Source organism: Neoarius graeffei, chromosome 7 (genome assembly GCF_027579695.1).
Source record: "Neoarius graeffei isolate fNeoGra1 chromosome 7, fNeoGra1.pri, whole genome shotgun sequence".
Classification (NCBI taxonomy): Eukaryota; Metazoa; Chordata; class Actinopteri; order Siluriformes; family Ariidae; genus Neoarius; species Neoarius graeffei.
The window spans coordinates 26,653,572-26,678,776 of record NC_083575.1 but is presented as its reverse complement, the minus strand read 5'-3'; the positions used below and the strand labels follow the sequence as shown (position 1 = coordinate 26,678,776).

General features: G+C 40.8%; 1 protein-coding gene across 1 annotated transcript in view; it reads right to left on the bottom strand.

Moving 5' to 3' along the window:
- Positions 1-25,205, bottom strand: part of csmd1a (CUB and Sushi multiple domains 1a) — an 800,422-nt gene that overhangs the window by 125,301 nt on the left and 649,916 nt on the right. The window contains exons 37-40 of the mRNA XM_060924925.1: positions 13,940-14,058; positions 13,313-13,382; positions 13,072-13,188; positions 149-358 (exon numbers count right to left, since the gene is read on the bottom strand). Of these exons, the coding sequence (XP_060780908.1) occupies positions 149-358; positions 13,072-13,188; positions 13,313-13,382; positions 13,940-14,058 (516 nt within the window). The remainder of the gene's footprint in view (positions 1-148; positions 359-13,071; positions 13,189-13,312; positions 13,383-13,939; positions 14,059-25,205) is intronic.

Genomic DNA, 25,205 nt, shown 5'->3' with positions numbered 1-25,205 from the left:
TACCTATTTATTTTTCCCCATTTGGTCACCTGTCAATCACCACCCACCAGCTAGCTTTCCCCCATCATACAAGCCTTTTGAGGCAAAACATAGGGTCCAGTAAGGGATTAATATAGTCAGGAATGGAAAGCCTGATAATACACCTCACCTTGGTACATGAGCCTGAAGCCCTGGCGATTTTGCGAGTGGTCGCTGTAGAAGTGGATGACTGTCTCATGAGTTGAGCTAAGGAGAGGCACAGGCAGTTCACTGCCACTGTACTGGCCAATCAGTGCACTGCTGTGCTGAGGTCCATTATGCACCTCCAGGAAATCGTGGTTATCTTCGGTTGTGAAGTTCAGGAACTGGATGTGTGCTCCTGCAGGGTGTGGAAGCAAGCGGATTCAGGCATGATACAAATGGCCAAATCCCTGGTTAAAAAGCATCCTGTGGTTAAAAACACTGAGTGCAGCCAGCATGCTAAACTGCTGAGAATGGGCAAAGTTCCAACTGCTTTTCACTTACATTCACACTTGTGAGGGAAATTCACCCAACCTGGTGAATTTGCTCATTAATCACCTCCTTATTAAGTGTGAAGATCGGCAAAACAAGAGGATGACAAAAAAATAAGCTAAGTACTATTTTTAACAAAGTATCTTAAAAAAAAAATTATACTGACAGCTTACTATTAAAAGACACCAAAATAATAACACCCAAATTTAGCAGCCAAATTAACGTGTTTCTTTTTAACCATTTTCAAAATAAAGGAAAACTTTCTATGAGTTGAAAGCATGCACCATTCTGTACTTTTTACCAAAGATAAGAAGACGACCGATACCAATTAATATTATGTCCTGTTAATAGCATCACTATAATTTTTGGATACTATGCTTTCCTTGAACAATCATTAATGTTCACATCAAACATTAGAATGGGGAAAAATATGATTTCGTTTCAGTGAGTGACTTTAATTGCAGCATGGCTGTTGGTGACAGATGGGCTGGTTTGTTTGAAAAACGACTGATTTCCTGGGATTTTCACACTTCTTTACATATTACACAGAATGATACAAAAAAATAATAACAACAACATGTTGCTAGGAAAAACAAACCTTGCCCAGTTGCATTTATGATGAATATGAAGGAAGATATCGCGAAAAAAACGATTTCGACCTTTTTGGTGACATTGACCTTGATTTTGACCTTGCGTGTGAACATACTTGGCCAGTAAACATGGTTCTGATTCGTATTCGCACACCGTACTGCTCTCAGCCAATCAGAACACACCATACTGCTCTCAGCCAATCAGAACACATCTGAATGAATATGAAGGAAGATATCGCAAAAAAAAAAATTGCCCTTTTTGGTGATCTTGACCGGAGGACCCTCAAAATGTTGGAGGCTCTATTTGAGATCAATGCCCATCTGTCCTGAAAGTTTCATGAAGATTGGTCCAGCCGTTTTCCCATAATATCATTAACAAAAATGCAAAGAAACAAAAAAACAAAACAAACAAACTGCACCAAAAACAATACCTCGCCCCTGGTGGACACCATCCCAGGCAAGGAGGTAGTAGTAGTAGGAGTAATAATAATAATAATGGGTGGCATGGTGGTGTAGTGGTTAGCGCTGTTGCCTCACAGCAAGAAGGTCCGGGTTCGAGCCCCGTGGCCGACGAGGGCCTTTCTGTGCGGAGTTTGCATGTTTTCCCCGTGTCCGCGTGGGTTTCCTCCGGGTGCTCCGGTTTCCCCCACAGTCCAAAGACATGCAGGTTAGGTTAACTGGTGACACTAAATTGACTGTAGGTGTGAATGTGAGTGTGAATGGTTGTCTGTGTCTATGTGTCAGCCCTGTGATGACCTGGCGACTTGTCCAGGGTATACCCCGCCTTTCGCCCGTAGTCAGCTGGGATAGGCTCCAGCTTGCCTGCGACCCTGTAGAACAGGATAAAGTGGCTACAGATAATGAGATGAGATAAGATAATAATAATGGCGGCATGGTGGTGTAGTGGTTAACACTGTCGCCTTACAGCAAGAAGGTTCTGCGTTCGAGGCAGTGGCTGACAGGGGGCTTTCTGTGTGGAGTTTGCATGTTCTCCCTGTGTCTGCGTGGGTTTCCTCCAGGTGCTTCGGTTTCTCCCACAGTCCAAAGACATGCAGGTTAGACTAATTGTTGGCTCTAAATTGACCGTAGGTGTGAATGTGAATGGTTGTTTATCTCTGTGTGTCAGCCCTGTGACCCATAGTCAGCTGGGATAGGATCCAGCTTGCCTGCGACCCTGTACAGGATAAGCGATTACAGATAATAGATAGATGGATGGATAATAATAATACTTTTAAAATACGTTTTAATAATAATAATTGATTAAATTAATTCATGATCTGACTCCACCACTGCTTAAAAACTGTGTGTTATTCTGCAGAGACAATGCCAGGGTTTCCAGGGCATCAGTCAGAAGTGAGTGTTTGGCCAAATTCAGGAAAATTGCCTTTGGTCAATCAGCATTTTCAGTCAGAGCAACAGAAAAATGGAACTCTATTTCCACCCATATCAGAAATGGCACAAGTTTTAGTATTTTTAAAACAACACTTGAAACATGGCTCAAGCCAAATCAATCATGTGATCATTGATCTTTGTGTGGAACTGATCGCTGTGACCGTGTAGTGTATGTTTTGTATGATATTTACATCCATTCATTGTCATCCATGAGCCTCCCATCCCAGCTGACTACGTGCGAGAGGCAGGGTACACCCTGGACAAGTTGCCAGGTCATCACAGGGCTGACACAGAGACAAACAATCATTCACATTCACACCTGCAGTCAATTTAGAGCCACCAGTTAACCTAACCTGCATGTCTTTGGACTGTGGAGGAAACTGGAGCACCCGGAGGAAACCCACACAGACATGGGGAGAACATGCAAACTCCACACAGAAAGGCCCTCGTCGACCACTGGGTTCAAACCCAGAACCTTCTTGCTGTGAGGCGACAGTGCTAACCACTACACCACCATGCTGTCCTACATGTGATACTGTATTGTTGTAAATATTGTTAGTTGTTGTGGTTAATTGTTCTTTTGGATTGTCTGTATTGTACTGTTTTGTATGTGCTTTTACATTGCCTGCCCAGAGACCACAAATGAAAATTAGCTCAGCGCTAACTCTGGTGCAACAGCTGGGCTGTGCATGGTCCCTATTAACAAAAACCAATAAACTAAACTAAAAATAAAACGGAAAGAAAATGTATTGGGATTGGGAGCACAGAATGAAAACGAATTGTACAGCAAGACAACCAGATTTGACGCTAGGGGATATGGAAAAGAAAGCGAGCTATGTCGTGGATATGGCATGTCCGAAGAAACCCAACAAGAACGAAAAACGAAACAAAAAGATAGGAAATGGATAGTTTAAAGTTAAAGTAATCCCTGTGACAATAGGGTGTGTAGGAGGAGGAGTAAAACAACTGAAAGATGATATTAAAGAATGGTTTGATGATGAAAATGTAGTAGAAAAACTGCAATGAAATGCAAAAGACAATCATATGGGAAAGTGAAACAAAAATTAGAAAGGCTATATCAGGCCTGACTGAGTGAAAATATTTGAGTTTTGCACATGGTTATCAAATCTTGTTAGGTATTAGCCTTTCCCTAATTAGTCCCCCCTTTTTTTAGGGAAAGAGCATTGGCCAATACCTGAGACTGTATTTTTTTATTTTGAGCTTTGGTCTCCTCTCTAGCCGCTTTATCCTTCTACAGGGTCGCAGGCAAGCTGGAGCCTATCCCAGCTGACTACGGGCGAAAGGCGGGGTATACCCTGGACAAGTCGCCAGGTCATCACAGGGCTGACACATAGACACAGACAACCATTCACACTCACATTCACACCTACAGTCAATTTAGAGTCACCAGTTAACCTAACCTGCATGTCTTTGGACTGTGGGGGAAACCGGAGCACCCGGAGGAAACCCACGCGGACACGGGGAGAACATGCAAACTCCGCACAGAAAGGCCCTCGCCGGCCACGGGGCTCGAACCCAGGACCTTCTTGCTGTGAGGCGACAGCGCTAACCACTACACCACTGTGCCGCCCTACTTACTATTCTATTAATTCAAATTCAACAACAACAACAATATTCAGTGAGCAGTAGGTGGAAATGTTTTTTGGTAGGAGAGGTCAGAGTAGAATGATGAGACTAGTTTGAGTTGACAGGAAGGCTAAGGTAACTCAACTAACTACTCTTTACAACCGTCATGAGCAGAAAGGCATCCTGGAATGCACAATGTCAACATTTGAGGTGGATGAGCGACAATAGTAGAAAACCTCATCGGGTTCCCCTCATGTTGTTGTTGTTTGCACAGACATGATGTCCTACTTCAGAAACTTTGTCATCTTTTTGTAACCTCATCTACTTGTAAAGGTTCCACATACTCGCTCGGCTAAGCTTACCAGTCCTGCAATGCCCATGGTCCCATATCGCAGTACACTTTATCAAAGATTTGCCCTCCTTCCAAGGCCAGAGCTCCTTATTAATAGTAATAGACTGCTTTTCACAGTCCCTCTGGATCATTCTGCTTCCTACTCTACCCACAGCATTTGAAACAGCAGAACTTCTATTAAAGCATGTGTTCAGACTTTAGTAGCCTTTAGGAGAAGGACATTGTGGCTGACTACCCTTACAAAAAAGAAGTTTATTCTAGTGTGCTTCTAGTGTACTTCTTTTAAACTAAAAATAAGAGTGTATGCTTTCAGTTTACTTTTTATTTAGTTATCAGAGATATACTTAAAGTTATACATAAGTATACTTGGCTTATACTGAAAAGTATATAGTAAAGTCTAAGTATATTAAGCTTATACTTAAACTTTTGATCAAGATAAACTTAACAAAAGTATAATGAAGTATTAAAATATTAGTGCCTTGTGTTTAAGCGTACTTGCCCTGTAGCTGTGTTGCACTTGGATGTCAATTTCATCTGTCATTGCCATGTTTTTATACTTTGGCATTTAATACAATGTTGCTTTGAATTTTGATTTTTAAAGGAAATGAATATGTTCTTAATCCTGAGTATCTGTTGTTTGTCAGTCCTGCATGCTGTGGCATGTGCACCTGAACTCAATTAAGGAGCTATGTGCACTTATTTAAGGACTGTGCTGATACACGATCTATGCGAAGTATTGCAATATGTCAGTACACATTACCAAGCCTTTCTACCTGTGTGTCTGATTTCCTGTTTCCTGAGCCTGTTTCTCGTCCCCGTTCTCACTTTGCCTCTGATAGCCTGTTTGTGCCTTGCCTGACCCTTTTGCCTGTTTCACGTTTTGGATTTTGCCTGTCGATTTGGACTGTTTGCCTTTGTGTGTGTTTTGCACTTAATCATTAAACTATACTTCTGCACTTACATCTGCCTACCTCATACCTGACATTGTTATTTTGTGAATTCTTATCTTTATAATTTCATTGTACAACCCTGATTCCAAAAAAGTTGGGACAAAGTACAAATTGTAAATAAAAACGGAATGCAATGATGTGGAAGTTTCAAAATTCCATATTTTATTCAGAATAGAACATAGATGACATATCAAATGTTTAAACTGAGAAAATGTATCATTTAAAGAGAAAAATTGGGTGATTTTAAATTTCATGACAACAACACATCTCAAAAAAGTTGGGACAAGGCCATGTTTACCACTGTGAGACATCCCCTTTTCTCTTTACAACAGTCTGTAAACGTCTGGGGACTGAGGAGACAAGTTGCTCAAGTTTAGGGATAGGAATGTTAACCCATTCTTGTCTAATGTAGGATTCTAGTTGCTCAACTGTCTTAGGTCTTTTTTGTCGTATCTTCCGTTTTATGATGCGCCAAATGTTTTCTATGGGTGAAAGATCTGGACTGCAGGCTGGCCAGTTCAGTACCCGGATCCTTCTTCTACGCAGCCATGATGCTGTAATTGATGCAGTATGTGGTTTGGCATTGTCATGTTGGAAAATGCAAGGTCTTCCCTGAAAGAGACATCATCTGGATGGGAGCATATGTTGCTCTAGAACCTGGATATACCTTTCAGCATTGATGGTGTGGCGGCACGGTGGTGTAGTAGTTAGTGCTGTCGCCTCACGGCAAGAAGGTCCTGGGTTCGAGCCCCGGGGCCGGCGAGGGCCTTTCTGTGTGGAGTTTGCATGTTCTCCCCGTGTCTGCGTGGGTTTCCTCCGGGTGCTCCGGTTTCCCCCACAGTCCAAAGACATGCAGGTTAGGTTAACTGGTGACTCTAAATTGACCGTAGGTGTGAATGTGAGTGTGAATGGTTGTCTGTGTCTATGTGTCAGCCCTGTGATGACCTGGCGACTTGTCCAGGGTGTACCCCGCCTTTCGCCCGTAGTCAGCTGGGATAGGCTCCAGCTTGCCTGCGACCCTGTAGAAGGATAAAGCGGCTAGAGATAATGAGATGAGATGAGATTGATGGTGTCTTTCCAGATGTGTAAGCTGCCCATGCCACACGCATTAATGCAACCTCATACCATCAGAGATGCAGGCTTCTGAACTGAACGCTGATAACAACTTGGGTCGTCCTTCTCCTCTTTAGTCCGAATGACACGGCGTCCCTGATTTCCATAAAGAACTTCAAATTTTGATTCGTCTGACCACAGAACAGTTTTCCACTTTGCCACAGTCCATTTTAAATGAGCCTTGGCCCAGAGAAGACGTCTGCGCTTCTGGATCATGTTTAGATACGGCTTCTTCTTTGAACTATAGAGTTTTAGCTGGCAACGGCGGATGGCACGGTGAATTGTGTTCACAGATAATGTTCTCTGGAAATATTCCTGAGCCCATTTTGTGATTTCCAATACAGAAGCATGCCTGTATGTGATGCAGTGCCGTCTAAGGGCCCGAAGATCACGGGCACCCAGTATGGTTTTCCAGCCTTGACCCTTACGCACAGAGATTCTTCCAGATTCTCTGAATCTTTTGATGATATTATGCACTGTAGATGATGATATGTTCAAACTCTTTGCAATTTTACACTGTCGAACTCCTTTCTGATATTGCTCCACTATTTGTTGGCGCAGAATTAGGGGGATTGGTGATCCTCTTCCCATCTTTACTTCTGAGAGCTGCTGCCACTCCAAGATGCTCTTTTTATACCCAGTCATGTTAATGGCCTATTGCCAATTGACCTAATGAGTTGCAATTTGGTCCTCCAACTGTTCCTTTTTTGTACCTTTAACTTTTCCAGCCTCTTATTGCCCCTGTCCCAACTTTTTTGAGATGTGTTGCTGTCATGAAATTTCAAATGAGCCGATATTTGGCATGAAATTGCAAAATGTCTCACTTTCGACATTTGATATGTTGTCTATGTTCTATTGTGAATACAATATCAGTTTTTGAGATTTGTAAATTATTGCATTCCGTTTTTATTTACAATTTGTACTTTGTCCCAACTTTTTTGGAATCGGGGTTGTACCTTAAGGTACAAAACACTTAAGTTGTCTACTGGTAGTGTGCATGAGGTAAGGGTTTGGGCCAGAAAAACTAATAGTATACCTAGAAGGGTAATTGCAGTATACTTCAAAACTAAAAAGTGGACTAGATGTACCGTATATAACCAGTAACTAATAGTATATTTCCAATATGCTATAAAGTATACTTTTATAAACTAAAAAGTGGACTAGAAGTGTGTAACGAGTAAACCAATAGTATATTTCCAGTATATTACAAAGTATGCTTTAGTAAACTAAAAAGTGGACTAGAAGTATAAAACAAGTAAACTCATGGTATATTTCCAGTATACTATGAAGTATGCTTTTGTAAACTAGTGGACTACAAGTATAGAACTAGTAAACTATTAGTATATAAGTTTACTTGAGGTATACTTGCAGTACAAAATAAAAAATACTTGTTGTATACTCAAAGTTTACTTCTCTTAGACTTAAAGTATACTTTTTATAAACTAAAAGTGGGCTAATTTAGTCCTAAGAAGTATTAGATTAGTTTACTTACAAGTATACTGTAAGTACATTGATTTCAGTATACTTAGTACACAAAAGTATACTTAAGGAAATATACTTTAACTTTACTTAAATATACATGCCTGTTCAGTGATCAACTATAACCATTTTGCCTCACATTTGTGAGAATCCCTTTGCATTTTTGTGTTTACAATATTGGTGAGAATAAAACCAGAAAATCTGCACTTGGATCTCGGACATTTAAGGATTGTCAGGAATGACAACATTTTAATAGGGCATTAATTCAGCCTGACTCTGCACATACTGCTGGTTTTAGTTTAATTTTACATTTGTGCATTTCTCCAATTCTCTTGTCTTGAGAGAAAGGCAGAAGACACATTTAGGTCCTCAATATATTCAAAACATTTTCGTGAAATATTATGACAGTATTACTGACAAAGTTGAGTTTATATTAGATATTCGCCTCATATTCGAACATCCAATGCAAACAGAATCTAAATAGTACCTGTAACTGTTTAATTCACAGCCGACACCTTTTTTGCATTCATATCATATGTAAACAGCCCCCCCCCCCCCCCCGATGCATCTCATTTACATACTGTTTTCAACCTCTACTTTGCATGGGAGATTGTGTGTGTTCTATTCATAAATAAGGTTTAGGTGAATGAAAACCTTTCCATGGGTTCTCTTTAATATCACAGGACAAATCACAGATTTAAATTAATGTGCTTATTTTAATAGATTGTTTGCACTGGAACAAAAACTTGCTCACATAATTTCACTCTAACAGTGAACAGATATTTAAGGAGATAAACTTATTATTTAACATGGAAAATGTATAAATCAATCATTATTTTAGTGAAGCTTTTTGAAGTTTTCCTTTCACAGCACACCGCGTCATTACATCACACTTTCTCGTGGCATCGTTTTACGTTTAATTGTTGGAAATGGCTTCTACACATTTAATACATGCCCTTCAGTCATCCATTTCAGATCTAATCAATCATTAGGTGATGATAAATTAATATTATGGGTTTGACACCATACTGTACCTTGCACCTTTATGTAGAAACCGACAACAGGTTCAATTTTGCTCAATTCAGTTTTCCTCTGTTAATCCTGTTAGTAAATGCGCATGGACTTTTTTCATGCATTATTAAGTGTGCACACATTTTAAACACTTTACAATATCAGGGCCTTAAACTTGTAGAATATTACACTGTAAAAAAATGACATCTAAGCAAGTAAATATATATTGAATATCCAGGGTGTTTAAAAAGTCATGAACCAATAAGTGTAAAACCACATGTACTTAATTTTGTACCTGTTATTTACAACCCCAAATCAGAAAAAGTTGGGACGATATGTTGAAATTGAATTTAAAACTGAAAACAGTGCTTTGTAAATAATCTTTGACCTGTGCTGCACTTAAATAAAAACAACAATAGTACATTATTTGACATTTTACTTCATGAATTTTTTTTTGGGGGAAAAAAACCCCCAAAACAATAAAGACACTTTTCAATTTTGAATCTCATAACATTTGGAAGATGTTTAGGGATGGAAGACATCAAGTGATGAAGTGATTAATACTCCAACAGGATGGAGTCGTCGTTGTCGCATTTTTCGTTTCAAAATTCTCTACACATTCTCTATTGGGGATGGAAGGGACAGGCACCCTCTCCTTCCACAGCCATGCCTTTGTAATGTGTTGTCAGGGTGCAGGCACATACGGATGCAAGCGCAGGGGAGAGCGGGTGTGTCGCAAACTGTCAACAAATCCAAATCAGGAAGCTGATGTGGTAGTCAGGGACAGGCAAGGGTCGGTCAATCAGTGAATGGGATATCAGACGGCAGGTGAGGAAACGGAATCAGGAAATAAACGTAAATAGAGTCTAAACACGAGTAGTCAGGCAAAAAGTCCAAAGGCTCGGTACTGGGACACAGAACAATACTTCGCGATGTGTGTTTGTGACTGCTGAGCTTATATCGGGGAGTGATTGCAGACTAATGAGAGACAGGTGTACTTGTTAATATTCTGGAGATGAGGGGTGCTGTGGTGTTTGGGAATTGTAGTCTGGAGTGGCCATATTTGGAGGCTGCGCCGAGCTCAGGTTTTCAGCGCTGGTACTGGCATGTGTACAGAATGTGGTTTTGCATTGTCTTGTTGAAATATCCATGGAAAAGATGTCGTCTTGAAGGCAGCATATGTTGCTCCAAAATTTCAATGTACTTTTCTGCATTAATGCCTATTCACAGAAGTGTAAGTTACCTTTACCTAGGGCACTGACAACCCTATACCATGACAGACCATGACTTTTGGACTTGTTATTGGTAACAGTCTGGATGTCCCTTTTTGTTTTTGGCCTGGAGCACATGGCATCCATTTCTTAAAAAAAAAAAAGACTAGAATACTGATTTGTGTGACCAAAATACACATTTCCACTGTTTGATGGTCCATCCCAGATGATTATATCAGCTATAGATGAATGACGGTTCTTGATGCAGTGCCGTCTGAGAGATTGGAGATCATGGGTGTTCAGCTTAGGCTTGTGCTGACAACCCAGTCCTCGCAGATAGCGTCGCAGACAGTGTCTGCGTAGCCCCCCCACCTTCGCAGACGCTCTGCGCGCACCTCCCAAAAATTGTGACCACCGCAGAAGCCTCGCAGACAGCGCCGCAGACAAGAGGGCTCTGAAGGCCTCTGCATGCTCGTGCGACAAGGCTTTCGCAGATAGCTTTTCGCAGACAGTTGTAATTTATTGTTGAGCGGGGATAATAGGCGTGCGCGATGTTATTCACCGCCACAATGCAAGGGGGCACGAAGTCGCTAGGAGTAGTTGGTGGGTGTGGTTAGTGGAGTGTTTATCCTCCGGTTACTTATAATGACTAGAGCTTTTTTTTTTTATAATGACTAGAACTGGAGTCGTATAGATGTATGTACTTCCTCACTTCCTCAATCAACCGCTCTTCGTGCTGCTCCATCTTCGCTCGTGTTTTTAAAAATGCCGGTCATGAAAACAAACCAAACCGGGAAAGTAGGAAGTGCATGTACAGCGGATGTAGAGTGGACCAATCAGAGCCCTCTTGTCTGCGGCGCTGTCTGCGAGGCTTCTGCGGTGGTCACAATTTTTGGGAGGTGCGCGCAGAGCGTCTGCGAAGGTGGGGGGGCTACGCAGACACTGTTTGCGACGCTATCTGCGAGGACTGGGTTGTCAGCATAAATTGGCCTTGATTGGTCCACTCTACATCCGCTGTACATGCACTTCCTACTTTCCCGGTTTGGTTTGTTTTCACGACCAGCATTTTTAAAAACACGAGCGAAGATGGAGCAGCACGAAGAGCGGTTGATTGAGGAAGTGAGGAAGTACATACATCTATACGACTCCAGTTCTAGTCATTATAAAAAAAAAAAGCTCTAGTCATTATAAGTAACCGGAGGATAAACACTCCACTAACCACACCCACCAACTACTCCTAGCGACTTCACGCCCCCTTGCGTTGTGCCGGTGAATAACATTGCGCACGCCTATTATCCCTGCTCAGCAATAAATTACAACTGTCTGCGAAAAGCTATCTGCGAAAGCCTTGTCGCACGAGCATGCAGAGGCCTTTACCCCTTACACATCGAAATTCCTCCAGGTTCTTTGAATTGTCTAATGATGTTATGCAGCGTAGAGGATGAAATACCCAAATCCCTTCATATCTTTCTTTGAGGAACATTGTTTTTATACCTTTCAATTATTTTCTTACACATTTGTTGACAAACCTTCTCAAAGACTCAGCCTTTCCTGGACACTGATTTTGTACCAAATCATGATTACAATAACCTGTTGACATCACTTGTTTCAAATCACATCATTATTTAATTGCTTTACCTCCTTACTTGCCCTAAATTGCCCCGTCCTTTTTTTTTCTTTTTTTTAATGTGCTGCCAGCCTGAAAAGCAGGAATGGATATACATTAACAAATGAAATGAAGTTGGCCAGACAAAACATGAAATATCTTGGGGTCATACTATCTGCAATGAATTGCAAGTCAAAGTACATTTAGAAATCACTGCTTTCTTTTTTTTTATTTTAAATTTGCTTTTTCCATATCATTCCAATGTTTTCTGTTTTGGGGTTGTTCTCTACATGTCCACTATTACACGCTATGCGTTTTCTCAACCACTATATAAAGTTTTCTTGGGGATTTTGCTCACTATTTACTAGTATAAGAGCACAATAAAGCAAACACATGATTGTTAAACCAATTTCTAGATTTTTTTTTACTCATTTTGAGCTTGAAATTGTCTTGTTCTTTTATTTCTTGAAATATGGAAAATGATATGCCAAGAGGGGAAAAAAAAAAAGCCTGAACTGAGTAAAAGCATCTCAGAACAGGCTGAATAATCTTAATTTGATTTATTATAAACTCATAATAAAAATATGATAGATATATTTGCCCATATTCAAGATAATCTCACTTGCTTAGGTATCATTTTTGCAGTGTAAGTAAAATACTTGTTCAATGCGATCAACTCTCCTGAGGCTGTCCATTTATTCAGGAAGTGGAAATATATTAAATAATTGAGAAAACGGTTTAAAATGTATCACCAAAAGTCAGACGAACCAATTTACAATTCATTAGCCGGAGTCAGTGAAGTGAATTAACTTAAACTCTTGAACTCAAACTTGGGTGTGATTAACTCAGTCCTGTAGTGAAGTTATCTGCGAAGGATCAGAAAGAAAAGCAAGTGTCCGAAAGGAAAACGTCAAATGCGATGCTGGAATGACACAAAAAGTTCAACAGGCAAGACTTCTGAAAGACAAGCAGATATGAAAGCCTGGCTACACTACCAAGTACTAATATTTAAGAAATGTAAGGCTCAAAATGAATACTGGACCAATTACAGGTTCCTGTACATCCAGAACTCAATAGGCTCCAGCCTGAACTCTGATCATTAGCTCATTTATAATCACCATGCTACTAACAAGCAAGATCAGCATTCCAGGGGACTCTCAACATATACCATTCATTGAGCTACATAAAATTTGATTATTAAATTTAGGGTTAAATTTGAGACTTAAGTTTAATTAATGGATTTGCTTTGGGATTTGGTTTAGATTTAGGCTTAAGTGAGTTTGCTCACCATATCCGATGGGCAGGAGAATCCTCCATGTACAGTCCAAGTTGCCAGGGTAGTTTCCAGGGAAGCCGGGGCTTAGAATCACATTACTCATATCATTAAGTGTCCCACCACACTTGGCTGGTTCCCATAAAACAACAAAAGACAAATCATTAACGTTTTGTTAAGCTTATTTTTAAACTGAGTGCAAAAACATATGTGAGTTATGATAGGCAATGCAACGTCTTTAGTGGAGTAGTCATACCAATACACAGTGGAGGTGGGTAGTTCCAGCGTCGTACAGTGCCAGGCATACATGTGATATGGGAATGACCCTAAAACAGTTAAAGATACTGTCAAGATTTGCAAATGACTTCCATAAAAGGGTACTGTTTTTTTTTTCTCCCATCATTCATTAAAGAGGAATACATATTTTTCTGAATATCTTGTTTGCACATGACTTAAAAATGGACAACTATTGGGGTGCGATCAAAAACCTTCATTTTCTCCTCTTTACCTCAGAAGCAGGCCTGAGCACTGTTATTTGAATGAGACTTTAAAAAAAAAGGTAAAAATAACGTGCACTAGTTTTATCAATCGTTATATTTCCAAATACTTGATTAGTGTAGTCATGATCAGTAAGTCACTGACTGGTTAATGGGAATGGTATGGAAGTCTGGACAAGCCATTAAAAGGTTTTCTTGTGCAGAATAAATTACAGGAATGATAGGACTATGTGAGTTTTCACTTTGTTGGGGCATTTGACTGGTCCCCATTAGGACCTGTATTTTTCTCAAAAAAAAAAAAAAGCATGCTTTTATTTTTAATGTAATAGTTTTCCTGTTGGCCTCTGAAGATAAGATTAGGGAAATGAGTGTGCACTGTGCCTTACTTGGAGCACGTATCCTGGCTCACAGCTGAACGACACCACCTCATTCACCATGTACCGATCTCCACTCTTAATGCCATTGGCTGGCACAACTGGCTCCGGACATGCAGTCAGGCCAACAGCTAAACACAAAAAGAAATAAAAGACATAGAAATCACTGCATATCACCACTCATTACACAGAACAAATAAAAGTCCAAACAAGACAGATGACAAAACATCGCCTCATACCTGCCTCTGCACATGTATGGTACTCCTTCGATATTAATGTCAGTCAAAATGCCAGATTTTTTTTCTGAAAATTTAATTTCAATGTTCCAAAATTGTTATGTGAAATTATTAGGAGTCCTAAAGTTTTTGAGTAAGCATGGGCTGGAGAGAAGATTTGAATACAAACAAGTAAATGGACTGGCTTAATTCAATTGTGTCCATCCAAATGTACAACCCCAATTTCAAAAATGTTGGGATGGTGTGTAAACTGGAAATAAAACCAGAATGTGATAATTTGCAAATCATGGAAACCCTATACTTCACTGAAAGTAGTACAAAGACAACATATCAGATGTTGAAACTGATAAATTTTATTGTTTTTTGAAAAATATGTGCTCATTTTGAATTTGATGTCAGCAACGTTTCAAAAAAGTTGGGACAGCAGCACATTTACCACTGTGTTGCATCACCTCTACTTTTAACAACACTCTGTAAATGTTTGGGAACTGAGGAGACTAATTGCTGTAGTTTTGAAAGAGAAATGTTGTCCCATTCTTGCCTGATACACAATTTTATTCGCTCAACAGTTCAGAGTCTCCTTTGTCATATTTTGCATTTCACAATGCCCCAAATGTCTTTAATGGGAGACAGGTATGGACTGCAGGCAGGCCAGTTTAGCACCTGGACTCTTTTACTACGGAAACATGCAGTTTTAATAGGTGCAGAAAGCAGTTTGGCATTGTCTTGCTAAAAGAAGTAAGGCCTTCCCTGAAAAAGACTGTCTGGATGGCAGCATATTGCTCTGAAATGTGTATATATCATTTACCATTAATGATGCCTTCCCAGATGTACAAGCTACCCATGTCATGTGCACTAATGCACCCTCATACAGTACCATCACAGATGCTGGCTTTTGAACTGTGCACTGATAAGCCGGATGGTCCCTCTCCTCTTTAGCCTGGAGAATGTGGTGTCCATGATTTCTAAATAGAATTCCTACTTTTGATTTGTCAGACCTTGGGACAATTTTCCACTTCGCCTCAGTCCATCGTAAAAGAGTTCAGGCCTTTTTATACCCAATCATGTTACTGACCTGTTGCCAATTAACCTAATTATTTTTTTAACATAACACAACTTTTTCAGTCTCTTGTTGCCCCGTCCCAACTTTTCTGAAACATGTTGCTGACATAAAATTCAAAATGAGCATATATTTTTCAAAAAACAATAAATCTTCTCAATTTCAACATTTGATATGTTGTCTTTGTACTATTTTCAAGGAACTATAGGGTTTCCATGATTTGCAAATCTTCACATTCTGTTTTTATTTATGTTTTACACAAAGACCCAACTTTTTTGCAATTGGGGTTGTAGGAGTATTGTAAATTGGTGGTTCTCCACCAAGATGGGGTCCAGGAACTGCCAGGGATCCATGAACTTTTAATCTTATTACAGTGTGGAAATCAATCCCAACATGATGTAAGGTATTACATTTACTATTTAGTTTTAATAGTTATTAAACCCTTTTGTTGGTTGCTTGTTTTGACAGGGTTTAATCCAAACTTCAGTTCCTCAAATGTCTGAATTGAAACTTCTGTAAAGTTGACTTGGACCTTTTGTATATTTCAAGAATTCAACCAGCTTTGGAGTGTCACAACATTAAAAACATGTATCATTTTATATGCATGCAAACTCATACTAAACCTAAACGATGACGGCCAGATTAGACAGCTTTCAGGTGCTTATAGAATAGGACAAGAGAAAACAGACAATTTTGTTGGCAAACACTTTTATATTGTATTGGACTATGCTTGTTCCATTTTTTTTACCTTTCATAATAGCAGCCATATCTTTGTATATGCAATGAAATGATTGACAAGGTGTGTCTGTCTCTTGAATAAGTGACCAAGTTGCCCCCATTACAGGAATCATAATGCGCATTACAGTCACTAATTCAGAACTGACATTTTAGCCTGTGTTCAGATTCCCAACTGAACCACTATTCCACCAGAGCTGATTGTTATTATTGTACTTGTATGGACCATTACACTGGCGGCGGGCCTAATTGGCCTACATGTTGATGGAGTGTGCCATAACTCTGAGATGTATTTATAGTTCACTTATTTACTGCAATTTCTTAGAAAAGAAAGAGCAGGGAAGCTCAGGGAACCAGAAAATTCCACCAGTCCCCCCCCCAACAACCTGATAAGCATGATGGCATTAAGGGAAGTACTTAATGCTCTTTTTAAGGGAGCATCATTTTGTGTTACATCGCAAGCATGAGCTGCTGAGCAGCTCTCTAAATGGATGCAGGCAGAGAAGCAGACAAATTGGACCGTGTCAGTGAGAGGACTGAGGATAGAAACAGACAAATGAGGAGATGTGGGGAAGTGAATTAGGTGAGGTGGTGTACATCAGGGCTGGGCAGATGAAAAGCCATGCTCTAAGCACATACACACACATCCATTTTCACAAAGACAGAAAAACCTTGATGCTATCTGAATCCGAACGTTGGTCCGAACTGCATCTCGGAATATGAAGGGGGGGAAAAATTGCTGCTTCTTTAAATTCCAGCATCAGAAATGTACGCTCCAAGAGGAAATTACTTCCATTACAATGCTTACGACAGAAATGTCACCCGAATTTAAAGTCACCCAAAACTTGCTTTGTAGACCATTTTTTTCTATATGGCATAATAAATTGTTCAACATGTTAGAAAAGGGCATGGAACAATACCCTTATCAAGAAATCCTAATTCTCTGAATATATTCAGCATTCATTCCTCATTAATAACTGTTTAATTCCACTCAGGGTTAAGGAGTATATCTCTAGAATACATCATGGATTGGTTGCCAGTCCATTGCAGGGCAACACAAATACACACCGCCCATGCACCTAGGGGCAAATTAGGGGAGTCAATCCACCTACCAGGAAACCAAAGATGATGGTTGAAATCCGTGGAGACACAGAAAACCCACAGATAGTAATTGAAGTTCGGATGGAACCAGAGACCCTGGAGCTGTGAGGCAGCAATGCTATCCACTGCACCACCAGTTCTTTTTCATTGCAACTTTATTCAAAATATCCAGGGGAACTTAACAGTAGTAAAACTGTAGGCATGAGCCTGGGCACAAGATAAGACTCCCTATTGTTGCTGCTTCTGTTTCTATTAGCAATCAAGCCCTGAGCAGTATTATTAGATCATGGTTTTGCAGTTCACCAGTTCCAACATATAATTCCACTATATTTAGATGACAGAACGCTATACCTTACCAATCATCCTTGCCAGTCTTAAACACATTCTTACAGGATGTTGGGTCTGTACCTGGTTATAAAATAAATATGAACAAGAGTGTAATTATGCCTCTTAAGTCCACTGCCATACAAACCTCCCAAACTAATGCTCTCTTTTCATGGAGCACTAATAAACTAATCTGTCTGGGCTTGTGAACACTTAATGATCTTACTCAAGTGTAGAATTTAAACCATGTTCCCTATTTCATGAAATACATGTAGGGAGTAAAAAAAGACTTTAACTGGCCATGAAATTTGCATCATAATAAATGCATTACCAAATTTGGAGTGTAAAATCCAAGACGCAGTGTTGGAAACAATTTGTGAAAAGACTTTCTTTTACTGTTCATCATAAATTATACCACAGTTTACACCAGAGGAGAACCATCAGGGCCTTCTAGGCCTTCAGAGAAGGCCCAAACATATCAGCATTTTTCACAATATATTTAATTTCTTTCCTTCTTTAACTGCTTTCATTCTTTCATAATTTCATTATAATTAATCTCTTCTAATTCAGCCTCATTTTCTATCAAATTTCATCATCTCATCTCATTATCTCTAGCCGCTTTATCCTGTTCTACAGGGTCGCAGGCAAGCTGGAGCCTATCCCAGCTGACTACGGGCGAAAGGCGGGGTAGACCCTGGACAAGTCGCCAGGTCATCACAGGGCTGACACATAGACACAGACAACCATTCACACTCACATTCACACCTACGGTCAATTTAGAGTCACCAGTTAACCTAACCTGCATGTCTTTGGACTGTGGGGGAAACCGGAGCACCCGGAGGAAACCCACGCGGACATGGGGAGAACATGCAAACTCCACACAGAAAGGCCCTCGCTGGCCACGGGGCTCGAACCCAGACCTTCTTTCTGTGAGGCGACAGCGCTAACCACTACACCACCGTGACGCGCTCTATCAAATTTGCTTCAGAAATTAAAGGGTTACTGTCCTGAAAACATTAAACTAGAGTTATACAATGAGATTTTTTTGTTTTCTCTAGGCTGAGAAAAGTTTAGAGCTGGCTCACTCATTGGTTAGGCTCATTGCCGGGACAGAAGGCCATGGCAGTGTATGTTTATGTAGGAAGTGACAGATGAATTAACCAATCAGATTTTGATTTATAGTGGCAGGAACCAAAAATTTATTGCCTAGGCCTACTCGAAGGCCAATGCGAGCTTAACCCTCTGGGGTCTGAGGGTATTTTCTGGCACTCTAATGATTTTGGCATACTCTGATTTTGTTGTCAATTTCAACAAATCTAAACAGTATTTTTAAAGTCATATGACTTTTTTGTATTCAGCACAAGTTCAGCTACCATAATATCTATGTAATATGTATGTCATGATTGTATTTAAAAAAAAACAGATAAATAAAGATGTTGCAAAAAGCAGTTTTAGAACTGTGTTGGACTATGTGAAAAACATGACCTTACCCATTGTGCCAAACCGTTTTGGTCACTTGATGTGATTCTGTTCAGTCTTAGGAATGGATCAAGCACAAAAACTTAAATCTGCTCCATTGATTTGGACAATTATCTGGCCATCAAAAATGTATGTCCTGTTGTTTTGGGATAAAGGGCTGGCAGTGGAAGGGGTATTCAATGAGAAGAGTAAAAAAATCCATTCCATTCAATGAGAAGAGTGAAAACCCCTCCCACTGCCAACTCTTAATCCCATTAGGTCAAGTGATCAAAATGGTTTGTCACAATGGGTAAGGCAATATTTTTTTTCCACACATTCCAACAGTTCTAAAACTGCTTTTTACAAAGCTTCATTTATCTGTTATTTGACTTTATTTTGGTATTTGTCTCTATTCAGTGTGTCTTGAACTCAACTCTTGTACTATTTTACTCAGTTCAGAACCACAACCAACTCTGTTACACAGTGACTCTGTAATTTTACTCCCACTCCAAATTATACTCTCTAAACTCAGAATAGAGCAAAATTAACTATTTTTGAGGAAAATACTTTTAACTCTGGAAAAATTGCTCAGTCGTCATTTTTCCTGTGTATGCACTGCACCGCACACATATCAACTGATATGCTCATCAGAAATAGAAGAAATATTTTACACTCACTCGAGTTGCTCTTCAGACAGATCGGGTCAAAGTAAAACAGGCACCGCTCATCATAAGTGTCGTGGTTCTCAAAATTGAATTGAATCGCTGTCCTGAATCATGAATTGAATCATGACTTGATTTGCTGTCCTGAAATTGAATCGCTGTCCTGAATCATCAAGAGCGCATAAAATCCACGTCATCTTGCAACAAGTTTTACCTCCAAATAGCCTAAACTATGGCTGATGGATTTTATCCTGTATACAGTGGGCATTCCTGCCACGAAAGAGAAACCAATCGAAACTGAAAGAGTGAAAGTGATTATCATGCCGTGACTATGTGAATAGTCTTTTATGAATGTGTAAGTGTTCACTCAGTGCTCTGACTCCAGTGTGACTGAGTAAGGTGACAAGTTTTATGTTTCATCTAATTTTGGTAATTTAAAAAATATAATATTTGGCAGTGGGCACATAGGAAAGTGCCAAGTATAAAGTTTCTGTCAATATGTTTATCATGCTTGTATGATAAAAACTTGAAGATATTTATCTAAATACATGACCTACTCATTCTAAACCTGTCGAGCTTCGCCAGCAAAGCTCTAGACCCCCACAAGTCGACGCTGTCAGCACTGCAGTGAAGTCACCTTCCAGCCAGTGTAGCATTCATCAGTAGTGTTAGCGAATGCGAATAAAGCAATCAAGCCAGTGCTATCAAGAGCAAGTAACACAGGCTAACGACCGAGAAACTAAATTTCTGTCTCCAGACTCTTCTTCCATGCACACTTGCGACAGTATTTTTCACTCATACTGAAGTATTTATTTCCCTATGTAATTTACTTAGTTACTTTTAAAATCAACATTGACAACTACTACACACAACGGAGCTGCCTCGCATCCTGCCACTAATCCCTGGCAAAATCCTTTGCCCTGTTGAATGCTGTTGAATTCTCAAATCTATTTGGTAGTAACTGGTAGTAATTCCAGCTCTAATTCAAATGATTTATATTAAATGCACTCAGTGTAATACATTCCTGTTTCTATAGTAACAACTCATTGACAATTACTTCAAAAGATACTTCACAATCTGCAAGTCTAACATATGAGCAGATTTTAAAAGCATGCAGTTATTTAACAAAGGCTAATGTAAACCCTTTTATATGGTGGCATTTTCTGTTTGGGCAGGTTTATATAACATTAATGGAAAGACACTCCTGTATTAGTGCTTTATAAGAGTACATTTTCCACCACAGCAGACTTCTTTGGGTTTGAACTTCGTGGCCATCTGTGGCTTTTCTGTGTGGAGTTTGCATGTTCTCCTCGTGCCTGCATGGGTTTCCTCCCAAAGACGTGCAGATTAGGTCAACTCTAAATTGCCCATAGATGTGAATGAGAATGTGAATGCCTGTCTGTTTCTTGGGCTACGTTTACATTAGACTGTATCTGTCTCGTTTTCTTCGCGGATGCACTGTCCGTTTACATTAAACCGCCTGGAAACGCCGGGAAACGGGAATCCGCCAGCGTCCACGTATTCAATCTAGATCGTGTCAGCTCCGGTGCTGTGTAAACATTGAGAATACGTGGATACGCTGTGCTGAGCTCTAGCTGGCGTCTCATTGGACAACGTCACTGTGACATCCACCTTCCTGATTTGCTGGCGTTGGTCATGTGACGCGACTGCTGAAAAACGGCGCGGACTTCCGCCTTGTATCACCTTTCATTAAAGAGTATAAAAGTATGAAAATACTGCAAATACTGATGCAAATACTGCCCATTGTGTAGTTATGATTGTCTTTAGGCTTGCCATCCTTCCACTTGCAAGTAGTAAGTGATGTGCGCTGGGATCACACACACAGCGGCTCAGTCCCGAATCACTGCTTGTTCACTTCACTCACGTGCTCTGTGAGCTGCGCAAGGCTGGAGTGCGCACCCTCCAGAGGGCACTCGCTGTTCAGGGCGGAGTGATTTGGAGCGCAGGATGCCTGCGGAGCCGAGCGTATCCGTGTATTGGCATTGCTGTGTGCACGCAAATCGTGTATTGGTGTTGCTGTGTGCACACTAATCATTTTAAAAACGTTAATCTGATGATCCACTGATACGGTCTAATGTAAACATGGGCTTGGTGTTAGCAAATGCAATAGATAGTTTTCACATGACGTCACAGAGTCGGGGATTCCCTGGTGGCGGCCATCTTGGAGGGCAAGCTTACCGTACGGGTCACTGAGCACACACTGTAGCGCGCGAGTTACATTCATTTATATATTATTTACATTTATAGTTACATTACTACTATTTAAAGCTAGCAATGGTGCACACCTGTTGTATTCATGGCTGTCGTAATAGGTCAGATGATGAAGTCAAACGGAGCTTTTATGGAATTACCACTGTACGGGAGCACGAAGGCAAGCAAAGAAAGAAACTCAGCATACAAAGGAGAAATCTATGGCTTGCGAGAATCAACCGCAAGGATTATCAGCCTTCCAAACACAGCAAAGTCTGCTCCGATCATTTTATAAGTGGTAAGTTGTTTAAATAAACAATCAATTGTGTTTAAGTTTGTTTTTGGAAACCAAAACATCATGTGAACAATCTCTGGAGAATGCCTAACTGGAACCGCTGAGTGTACGTTTACATTGTAATGGACACTTAATATCGCTCATTTGTCACGTTTCTATTTGAAACTTGTCACTTCACTCACGCAAGGGTCATTTTTGAAAAACATTTTAGGTCTATTCTGTATGATTTAATTAGGATGCAGTGCTGCAGCACTGCAACTATTGTTCTTCTACGTGTTTCTTCTTCTTCTTCAACTTATTCCTACGCGACTTTTGATTTTGAATAACTCAATAACTGTACGTCGCACACAGACAAACAATATATCAAAACGTGCGGCTTGATCGGACTCGCTATGCTATTACATTTCTCTACAGAATACGATTTTTTCGCGACGTAGTCACGAAAAAAATCGTCGAAAAAACCCCCATTAATTTCTATGGAATTAATTGAAAAAAAAAGCACTTTTTCAAACATCCGCTGCTCTGGCATGCTTTCACCTAGAGACGTGATTCAAACTCTAAAACGTAGGAAAACTTCTCCTCTGTGGATCTGGCATTCAACTTTTCTGCTAGGTTCTACACTTTCGGATCAGTCCCGGCTCAAACGCCATGTGGGTTCCGGGATAAAATCGGCTTTTGAATGGGTGTCTATTGCGTTACACACCAGTGGAGCTCGTTAAGTTAGAGTGTAGAGGGCCTGAAAAAATAGCTCAAACTTTCTCGTTTAAACTGTGGTTTCAGCCACAAATTTCACTCTACACACATAAATTTCTCAAAAGTAGTAGTAAAACTTGTCCTGATTCACACAATGTGTCTACCTAAACGATAGGATTTACAGTTTTTGAATGAGAAGCCTCAAACTGAGGAGAGTGCAGCCGAGAGGCCTCATTGACACCCATTATAAACGTGACAGAAAAGTCACTCATTTTTAACTCACTTTAGTGTCCTCATTTTTAACAATACAGACAAAAAATTACATCAGTTTATTCAGGAGACCCTTGGGGTGCTCACTGTGAAAGAATTTTGTGAATAGCTCCTTTCGTTTTTGAGTTATTCGTCATTGTTCGAGGCCTGCTCCTGAGCAAAAAACAGCAGAAAACTGACAAGATCTTGTGTGACTCGGCGCTCCTGCTCAGGCCCGTCGCCATGCCGACTGGGGCCAGTGAGGGAGCAGAGAGAGGGGGGGCTGCTGTCTCAAGCACACACATAAATCATGGCATTGTAGCTTCATAGCAGGTCACACATTCACGGCCAGCAAACATGCGTGACCGAATTGCTCCGTGCACTGCATCCTCTCACAATTTCCCCCGGGGAATTGTCCGGTCTAGTTTGTGTTTGGGATGCAAACAGCGCGCCTTTTGGCGGATGCCGCCTGAATCGCGCAGATCCGGGGTTTTTTTTAGGGGGGGCGTTGGAGTGTCTAATTATAATTTCAAAGTAAATTCTGTATTAAAATTACTAAATAAGCAAATCTGTTACAGTCCATGAAACAGGAAGTATAAGGATAAGAAAAAAAAAACAGTTTAAATTGGGAAGCTGTGCACATTTGTGCAGCCCGAGCGGTGTGCAGGACTGCGCAAATGTGCACAGCTTCCCGATTTAAACTGTTTTTTTCTCATCCTTATACTTCCTGTTTCATGGACTGTTATGGATTTGTTTATTTAGTAATTTTAATACAGAATTTACTTTGAAATTATAATCAGACACTCCAACGCACCCCCCTAAAAAAAACCCGGATCTGCGCGATTCAGGCGGCATCCGCCAAAAGGCGCGCTGTGAATATATAAAGTTGTATATATCAGACAGTCTTTAAAGTTTGATGAAGTCAGTTTCAGGCTTTGGAGTAGGCTTTGGCAGTTTTAGGCTTTGGCAGCCCTGCATAGTCACTTGAAAATGCATCTTTGTCCACTTCGTTTCCCCAATCAAGGCCAGTTTGGCTGCATACCGTTGTTGTGAGATGCCGTCTAATGTATCTATATACTTCTGTTTGCTTGATTTTGCCGACATTGATCTTTATTTTAGAAAACTGACTACATAACTTCATAAATTCGTCCGAGATAACGTAGCTGGTAGTGGCGATGGTCCGTTTTGTTTGCCCTCCAAGATGGCAGCTGGGGGGCGTTCCCCGGAATGCCATGACGTCAGTGAAAACTATCTATAGAATGGTGACCTGTCCAGGGTGTGCCCCACCTCTCAACCTGAAGTCAGCTGGGATTGGCTCCAGCTTCCCCTGTGATCCTGGGGGAAGCTGGAGCCAATCCCAGCTGACTTCAGGTTGAAGTCAGCTGGGATTGGCTCCAGCTGACTTCTGCCTCAAGGAGGCGGATGTATGTGCAGAAGTGTTCAGTTTAATAAAGTGCATATATATATATATATATATATATATATATATATATATATATATATATATATATGCATCAACACAGTCTTTAAATAGGCAAATACAATGTTCTCTAATTGAGTTCAGGTGCGCCTTGTTCATGGCGTGCGTGCTGGAGTCCACTCAGTGCGTGCGCAGCCCAAGGCGTGCCTTCAGGTGCACACGCCACAGCACGCAGGCCTGACAGAACCCCCTCTCCAAAGAGCTCCCTCCGGGAGCGAAAATCCATCACCCTTGGCCTCGGTGGGGGTTCGGGCTCAGGCTCTGGACACGACTTGGGTTCTTGGCTAGGAGTAGGCTTGACCTCAGGACTTGACTTGGACTCTGGGCTGGAATCATGCTCAGACTCCGGACCTGGCTTGAATCTTGGACTAGGCTCAGATCCAGGACTGAAGGTGGCCTCAAGCTCTGGGCTGGATTCGAGCTCTAGAGATGAGTTGAGCTTTGGGCTGGACTCCAGCTCCAGCTCAGGAGATGACTCAGACTTGGGCTCTGGATCTGGCTTGGGCTCAGGACTGGACTCAAGCTCTGGAGACGACGCAAGCTGGAGTTCTGGAAGTGTTTTGGACACAGGGCTGGAAGTGTGCTCGAGCTCTGGAGATGAGTTGTGCTCTGCCTCCCACTCAGGAGATGACTCAAATTGGAGTTCTGGAACTGGCTTGGACGTAGGGCTGGGCTCGAGCTCAGGAGATGACTCAAGTTCTGGACTTGGCTCAGACTGTGGACTTGGCTCAGGTACAGGCTCGAGCTCTGTCAGCGCACTGCTTTGGTCTGGGT